General features: G+C 39.4%; 2 protein-coding genes across 2 annotated transcripts in view; one reads left to right on the forward strand and one right to left on the reverse strand.

Annotated features, from left to right (window-relative positions):
- Positions 1-503, forward strand: part of dmtf1 (cyclin D binding myb-like transcription factor 1) — a 16,891-nt gene extending 16,388 nt beyond the window's left edge. The window contains exons 14-15 of the mRNA XM_015383922.1: positions 92-173; positions 246-503. Coding sequence (XP_015239408.1) covers positions 92-173; positions 246-280 — 117 coding nt within the window. The 3' untranslated portion in view covers positions 281-503. The remainder of the gene's footprint in view (positions 1-91; positions 174-245) is intronic.
- A 2,691-nt stretch (positions 504-3,194) lies between these two features.
- On the reverse strand, positions 3,195-8,919 carry tmem243 (transmembrane protein 243). The gene is made up of 5 exons (XM_015383945.1): positions 8,795-8,919; positions 4,973-5,237; positions 4,829-4,879; positions 4,368-4,472; positions 3,195-4,114 (listed from the first exon to the last, which is right to left on the reverse strand). The coding sequence occupies exons 2-5, from the start codon at positions 5,048-5,050 to the stop codon at positions 3,995-3,997; spliced, it is 354 nt and encodes a 117-aa protein (XP_015239431.1). The 5' UTR covers positions 5,051-5,237; positions 8,795-8,919; the 3' UTR covers positions 3,195-3,994.
- Positions 8,920-9,025: the final 106 nt, after the last annotated feature.

The raw sequence follows: 9,025 nt of genomic DNA on the forward strand, positions 1-9,025 counted from the left end.
TTCCACTTTTATTTTACTTCTATCTAATGTGTCTTTTTTTATTAATTTCCTGATAGAAATGAACTTTTTGTTGTTTTTTTTAAATACCCAGGCTGCAGCGGTGGATTCTGGGATGCCGTCTGGCAGCGAGGTACTCATCGCATCACCTCCCAACATCAGCAGCACCCTGACAGGTAACCAACACTCCCATCCCTCTAACAGGGCACTCAGCCCTCCACTGATGATCCCCTCTGGACTGTCCCCAGATCCCATCCTGGAGAACCAGGAAGGTTCTGACTGAAGTGGAAGAACCAGAGGACGACCCGAAGAGTTGAACCGTGAGTCTCTGGTGCCTCCTCTGTGTTGAAGGACGACGTTTTTAACTGAAGCTTGAAGCTTCGCGGGGAATCCCTGCTTGAAATGTGAACGAACATTTGACCCGGAAAGCTGAAGCTGATGAACTTTGGGACTTTATATATGAGGGTAAAAAAATCTATTAATCATGACAACTTGTTTGCTGATGATGAGAAAAAAAACTATTTAAACCTGCTTTCATTTTAAACGTCAACATTATGAGAAACTGTAGGAGTGTAAGTTATTTTGATAAAGTTCTGTTATCGTACGATTTGTGATTCTCTGAAATTCACCCTGAAATCTTCGGCTGAAACTTCACAGCAAAATATCACAAATTAAAGGAATGTGACGACTTTTATAAAGCAGCTTTACAAACTTTAGAGACTCTGATCCATCCTAGAAGAGGCAGAGAGGTGAAGTGACAGTTTATTGCTCCATAAGTGACTCACAGGGGTGTAGAACTGTTTTTTCTTTCATGGTGACAGACAGACAGGACGGTTCGCTCCAGAACTACAGTTGGTGTTTGAACATTAAAGGACGAATCGCTGAAGATTTGGGTGTTTTGTTATTCCTGAACCTGCAGCTTTTTAAGGACAATCCTGTCCTGCTGGAACCAGATTCTGTCTCATAGTAATGGGTTCCTGAGGCGACATGAAGCGTTTCTATTCAGTTACTGTTACTGAATACTGACACCGGCTGGATTTTTAAAATCACTACAGGGAGACCAAACTGACACTGATTTGATGACCTATAATGATTTAAAGGAAAAGTCCGCTCAGAAAGGAATAATCATATCTAAAACTAATACGTTCGCAGTGATTTAATGATTTAAAGGAAAATATGAAATGAAATATGAAAATGAATTTAGTGTTAATAAGGAAAAAAACATAGAAACCCCTCCCTCCTGCCATCTTCCAGCAGTGACGTCACGGTGCGGTAAGCCTAGCGCCATTCTCCCCGCTTTCCAAGCTAAATCAATGGGAACTACTAGACACATCTGCAATCAACAACAATTATTGAAGATTTCCAGAGGACTTCACCATTGAAATTCACCAGAGCTATAGTGAAACTGACAATGCCCACGTGCATGGCAGCTGGATGCTGGAATACATCGGGTAAAAGTGAAAAAAAGAGTTATTCCACCTTTCTGATTCCTGATCCTCCACGGACGGGTTGGTCGTTGGATCGCCAACTTGAAGAGGGAGGATTTGCCATCGAACTTCTGGCCAGAGAAAAAACCCGTAATATGTAGCCAACATTTGGAAGAAGAATGTTTTCAAGATGACTTGGATAATAGCGCGTTGTGACAAACACCAGATACAGCACTGGGACTTGATCAACAGCCGATACCGCACCGTGACGTCACTAACCAGTAGGTGGCAGTAGTGTTCTTTGACAAACATGGATGCCTCCAGTAAAGCACATTCACATGAAAATTACTCTGAATTAAAAACACTTATTTATTGAAGAGTATGTAATAATTTCATATTTGAAGAACTTTCAGAAGTTTGGATTCTGAATATGACCGAACTTTTCCTTTAAGCCAGTGTTTGCCATAATGTATTATTTCATATCTTTGTTTAAATTGAGAAAATGTTTGATACTTTTAGATGGAATCCATAAATGATAACATGTGAAAAAGGATGTTTGTGGACTAGGATTTATAGATATGTGTGTGTGTATATTTTATTTATAAGTTGAGTGAAGACTAAGAGGAACAGGAAGACGCAAAAAAGAAAATTAAAACCAATGAGATCAAAATGGTTCCATGGTTAAATGGTTAAAACTTTCTTTTGCTTTCAAATTTGATTAATTTGATGATAAACCGCAAAAGACCAGATGCGCTTATAAAGAGTTTAGTGTGTCAGTGAGTTTAAAACACCTCCTGTATCGATCACATGACTTTCCTGAAACGATACGTGCACCGACACGGGGTTTAGTATTAGAGCACACATGTGCTGAAGCATCACTATTGTCTCCCCACAGCATAATGCTGCCACTTCCATCCCTCACTGTAGGGGTGTAAATGGCAGTACACAGAGCAGCTGCATCCAGACAGAGCTCCAGTTACACACAGATACCAGCAGGTTATTCTGCTTTTATTCTGGCGTCAGATTTAAGGTTGCTGAATCCATACGCAGGATGGAAAATATTTTTTTATTTTTGTGTAACTTTAATTTGTATTGTCCTGCTTTATAAAACTAAAATAAATTAATTTGTTCCCCATTACAATGTGGAGAAATATGAGACCTTGGAAAGCCTCAACAGCCCTTTTACTTCTGAGCCGACCAACCTCTGTTCTACTAAACTGGTTAAAGCTACGGGTCCCCCACAGGTTCAAATCCAGCCGCACTCATGGTGCAAATGTATTTTAATGGCAGACACAGTTTAATGGTTCTCACTGGTGTTTGACGTAAATTCCAGGCATCTGACAACAATCTAGACCATGAAAAAAGCTACAAGCCGCCCCAGACGCGGTATGCTAGGTGTTCAGTTAGCTTGATGAGTCATGAGTCAGCAGCTTTCCTCCTGCTTCAGCTTGGCTAAAGGAAAATTCTCTGTTAAAACTAGGGCTGAACAAATTAATCGGATTAATCGATTATTAAATAATCAACTAATTTAGTAATCAGTCATGAATTGGAGTATAGAGACTGTAAAACAGCCTTTAACTGACAGAGAAACTCACTAAAAGCAGTAATTATAGCAAGATTGTAAAAGAAAAATATAGAAACATTTTGCATTTAAGATTAAAAGAAAAAAAATCTTTTTCATCTGTCAATATGCTCTATTATTTTCGTAAAAAGTCTTTAAGTTTGGCTATCCGATTATTAATCGAAAAATAAAATAGATTATTCGATTTGCATTATTTAGTTGCAGCCCTAGTTAAAACCATTTAACTAAATAAAGCTTTGAGGTTTAGAACATGAGGTTTCCTGACCATAGAGCCTCCCCTGAACGCACCACTAGCTGTTAAATCCAAAGGACACGGTTTAGTTTAAAGTCATTTATATCCAAGAGTAAATTTGAACATATAGAAATGTAGGCAGCTGATCGGGACTTCGGCTTCACTTTTTATCAATCTGCACTGAAAACCAAATCACTTTTTAACTCTTCATCACATTAGTAGACAAAAATAATTGACTCCATTTATCATTCAGCTTGTTTTATATCACTGTGACTCTGGCGCCCCCTGCTGGAGGCTTATCTTAGTCCAGACCCTTGATTTCCGTGCCTTAGAGGAGATTAGGTTCTCCTCCTCCTCCCTGAGTAGTGATAATCCAGCCTGAATGAGTCCTCTGGCCTTCAGATGAGTCAGCCCAGCTAAAACGGAAACCATCCCAGAAAAATGGACGTATCCGGATGAAAGGGCAGCTTTCCTTCTCCTGGATCCTCACCGGAGCGTCGGGATGCCAATTAAGTCACTGTTATCTTTTATTTGCATGTAAACAAGCCTGCTTCGTCCTCCCCAGGCTGATTCATGGCCCCTTTCTGAACCTTTAGTGTGCTGACATAAATCCCTCCTTCTGGAAACTTTCAATCTCTCCATTTTGGTCCCAGAAAGCCTCTCGGTGGAAACGAGTCTCTTTTTGGTCACGTGTCGGTCCGCCTGTCCACGCCGGACCGCCATCCGTCAGTCAGAGCCGCGCCGTCCGCTCCTCCTCTACCTGACGTCGAAGAAGTAAAGGTTGGCACATAAACACAGCAGCATGATGGTGGCCAGCATGTAGTAGATCAGCTTCCTGAATTTGGGCTCCAGGTCGCCCTGTCGGTACCAGAAGATCTGCAGGGGAAGAAATGGGAAAGAATTGACTTGGAAATATGTTTTCTACATAATTAAACTTTGCCTTTCAGGTTGAAGCTTCTGGCTTTTTGTTGCATTCTGAATATTTGAAATCTATTTATACTCAAACAGCCTTTTTATATTTAAAAACAAAACAAACATCGTATCAAACATCTGGCTGCTCGGCTGGAAAATCGGAATAATCGAGCTGCAGATGGACGGCATGAATCCAAACAAGTCTGGGATGCGTTACCAGAACGATGGTAGAGCCACACGCCAGCAGGATGCACACTGCGAAGAAGATGTTGAGCGGCTGCGGAGTCAACGAGGGGAACACAAACGAGCCGATCACCGTTACCTAGGAAACAGGCAGATAAACGTTAAGGCCAAAGCTGAAAGGTCTCATTCTGATCATCATTCTGATCAACTTTCAGGAAAGTTTTAAACGTTTTAGAGACCAGATTTCAGCAGGAAGCTGTTTTTATCCTTTCTAAAAGTTGGTTTTAAATTCATTTATTAGATGCCCGCAGTAAAGATTTATTGTATTTTAGCACAAAGTATTTTGGAGATAAAAGTCAAACCCAGCAGATTAAATTTGGAGCCTCTGCACACGTTAGATGCAGCAGGGCACTCTGGTTTTAATGAAGCACGGCAGTGGCTCCGTCATGGAGAAAATGTCCAGTCGTCTGGGGGGAAACTAAAGCTTGGACTCACCAGAACAACCACAGACGTAAAGCCTCCTACCACCATGTTGACGATCCGATCCTGCAACAGAACTCAGCTGGTAAACTCTGACATGTTTGCATCTAAACACAGAAATCTTCCTCTCTGACCAACATCCCTCCTGCGTCCTCGTACCCGAGCAGACGTCTCTCCAAACAGAGGTCTGTTATCCAGGCCGCTGGTGCCGTACGTCCTGGTGGAGAACTCGTCCATGGCGGCGGCGGACTCTCGATCGTCACCAAGCGATCCCGTCTCAGCAGCGCCGCCTCCTGGAGATGTTGGGCCACCTGTGCGTGCTCATTTCCAGCCGTCTTCTGCTGCAGAGCGCCGGCGGACGCATCAACGTGAACGAACAGGTGGAGACATGATGGAGGCTGGACAGGTAGGAGGCTTTCTGCACCTGAGGCGGATCAGACCGCAGAGTTAGAGCGAAACACAGATCAACCCGCTACCAGGTACCAGATCTAAAACAGGTTAAGAATCTTGAACCTTTTTCAGTTTGAAACTAAATATCTTGGAGTTGGATTTAATTTCTGTAGAGAATAATATTTACATAAAGCTGGAAAAAAAAACACAGATGGAAATAAGTAAATAAATATTGGGATAAAGAACTCAGACACTCCGACTTAATCCCAGAGGTTTCCGTAGGAGGGAGGAATCTGTTCAAACCTCTGTAGCTGTACCATCTTTGAGCGCAGATAGGAGGCAGGAAGTGTGCTAGCGCGATGTGGAAATGGCCTTTAGAACCGAGCTCAGCGCGGTTAACTGATCCAAGCTCAGACTGAACTCAGCACGGGTCGGCTTCAGATCGGATAGTGGAAATGGGTCATAGAGAGATGAAAACATTGGTCCGGTGATGTTATTGGTGGTTTTCTTTGCATCAGCTGATACCGGCACGCCTTCACTGATTCATTCAAGATTCTGCTCTGTCCGTTTGTCCATTGTTAATGTCTGATTTTATAGGTTTATTTTTAGGTTTATTTTAGTTTAAAATCAAGACTTTAGTATTTTTTCTGTAAATTTTAATCATCTAAAATGGAGGAAGAAAAAAAAATAGGCCTAAAAAATGTATAAGTGATCTAGAAAAGGTTAGAATGATGTCAAAATAATCTGTAATGACCTTAAATGATCTTTACTAGTAGATCTGGAGGAAATAATCTACAGGATTCATTGTTACTCAAACCAAACTCCACCTTTTAACTGCAGTTAATGCATCTTTAAATTTAGAAACTACAAAACTTAAAAGCTTTGATGACTCATCTTTTACCTCTTATCCACTAAAACACGAGACTTCTTTAACTTTCCTTTGAACGATGAAGTGAATCAGCTAAAAGGAAATGTTATAGAACATTTCCACGATCAAAGTTCTTCTGGTTCTGTTTTGTTTTTAGCTAAATTTGGGTCGTGTTACATTAAAATTGATGAGCAGACAGATTTTGTGACATGAAGGATTGTGGTTTCCCTCAGTGGCAAAGGTTTGCAAGAGAAAAACAGATTTAACCCAACTTCCTTCTGCTTTGCTTCCTGTTAATGTCAGCAGTGAGAAAGCAGAGCAGAAAACTTTCCTCTCACTGACAAACTTTCTAGATTTGCATCCGCTGCTTTCCGCTGCTTTCCAGGGGTGTGAATACTTCTGCAGGCTCTGAATATGCAAACCTGTGGTGTCATCTGATAAAACGTGGAGGACTGAAGGAAGTAGTTCCTGTTTCTGCTGTGGGTTTGGTGAACTTTGAACATGAAAATGGTTCAGCTTCATTTCTGCAGGCTGAGGTGAGATGTTGCATGGAAACATTTGAGGATATGTGCAACACAGCGACGCTTAAAGACCGGATAGATTTAGATAAACTGCCAAACTGAGCAGCTAATTTTAGCACGTTTGTCACCCTCTTTCATTTCTACAGCACTAAGAGATAAACAAACAAACAGCTTCTTAATTCAACCTTTTTATAAGTTGATTTCACCCAGAATCAGATCAGGAAGCAGCAACAGAAAACCCTCTCCTCTCTACAGCTGAAACCTCAGCAAACAAAAATAAAAAAAAGAAAATTAAACCGTTTCCCAAACACATTTCATCCTTTATGAGGCTGGAAAACATTTTTCATTGTTAATCTACAATAAAATGTCAGTTTCTTCCTTTTCCATTTTACCTTTAAAGCCGTGAAAACAGGCAGCAGGTTTGATCAGATAAGATTATATATTATAAATATACATTTAGTTATATTATGTAGTTCTTTCATAACAGCAGAATTATAAACACAGAAAAAAACTTAATCTACAATGAATAATTCTCCTTTAAATTAGCTGTAATTAGGTTATTCTTCCATCAGAATTTAAACATTAGATGGAAAACTGCTGTTAATATATAATACAAAATATTTTATTAATAAGTAGTTGTTTGACTGAGTCAATCAGATATCAAAGTTTATATTTTAAATGATTATTTTTTAGACCAGATGCATGCTTTTCTTTTTGATAAAGCGAAAGTGGTGCAGAACCTGCTGACATTCAGTTCTTTCAGCGCACCTGGAGCCGCCGGCGAAATTTAGACTAAACAAGCAAAAGCACACGTGGTGTTTTTGCTCTCAGAGTGAAAAGAATAAAAAGCACACAGAGAAGGGGGGGGGGGTGTTAGAAAAGTCATGCAGCTGTGTTCACTTCCTCCTGTTCTGGCTGAGAAGGCAGGAGAAACATAAAAAAAACAGCCTTAACAGAGCTTTATCAGCAAAAAAAAAAAAGAAGAAAAACAGAGTTGGTGAGAACAAGAGGCTCATTATAAACCTGGCCTAAAGCTACATTCCTGCGCCGCCTTGTGATTCACTAGGCTCCTTAAACTGAGCCCACACTTCAGAAAAATCAGCCATCATGTTAGTTTCACACCAGGAGAAACAGTTGGACGGAAATCCAGAGATCTGAGGACAATGGAAAGATCTGGAACATTTATCGACTAAATCAAGCTCTACCTCAGTGTACGTTTAAAAGTGACACCAGTGGGATTTAAAAGGGGTTCATTCAATTTAACCAAAAAGGTTGCCCTAAAAATCTATCAGAACAGAAGAATAAACATTTTATAAGGGATTTTTTTTAAACTATTATCTAAAAAAAAAAAAAAAGGTTTATCTAAAACTTTATTTACCTTTGAATTTAGAGGTGATTTAATTGTTTAAAAAATAAAAATACGCCACTAGCTACTCTGTCACATGAACTGATGTCAAAACTGACTGGTGATTTAGAAAAAACTAATAGTTCCAACTAATGAAAATAGCCCAGAGCATAATACTGCCATCACCATGTTTGATAGCACACAAAATCATTTATAAGCAGCTTTAAATTTTACATTATTTCAAATCTTTTCATATATTAAAAAAAATAATAATCTGATATGGAAAATTAATTTTAGATCAAATTTTTGTGACTTTAAAAATGTAATTTCATTTAGTTTCAGCCTATTAATCTGAGAAAATAAAGCAACCTAACTGGATATTAGGGTTATTGGGTTATATATATATAAATAAATCATATATAATTGTATTTAAATCAGTAATATGAGAAGTTAAGCATCAAAACAATAAGTGGAAGTTAGAAGGGAAATATCGGACTTCCAGTTCAGTGAACATTTTAACTGCTAGCTTGATTCAAACGCAGCTTATCTGTTTAAATAAACCTTTGATTGTTTGTTTTAAAGCTCATGAACCCACATCTGTCCCACACTGACTGACTTTACCTTAAACTGACGTCGAAAACATGATTTCCTGACGTTAAAACAACTAAATATAAACTATAGTGGAGTGGTAAAGTATTCTTCATATTTATCAGTTTCTGGCTAAATCCCATCAGGCTAACTAAGCTAAGCTAATGGAACCGACGCTCCAAAATAAAACTAAAAAAACCGAAACAATAAGTTAAAGAAAAGAAGCAAATAAGCCGCAAACCGTTTGGATTCGGTCGGTTTTCACTCACCTCACAGTTCCTGAGTGGATCCGACTGGAAACAGCCTGATAGAAGGTCAGATTTAAAGGGAATAAGCTCCACTTTTCAAGCTCCTTAAAGGTGACACCATTTTCTGTTGAGCCGACCGAGAGACGTTCAGGGACGTACGCACGATCGGGAAATCTCACTTCACTGACATACAACTCAGAAGTAAAACAATCTAGCGTTACATTTTTTTTTAACTTTGTTCACTTATTTTTA

This window comes from Cyprinodon variegatus, unplaced genomic scaffold (genome assembly GCF_000732505.1).
Source record: "Cyprinodon variegatus isolate N-32 unplaced genomic scaffold, C_variegatus-1.0 Scaffold298, whole genome shotgun sequence".
Classification (NCBI taxonomy): domain Eukaryota; kingdom Metazoa; phylum Chordata; class Actinopteri; order Cyprinodontiformes; family Cyprinodontidae; genus Cyprinodon; species Cyprinodon variegatus.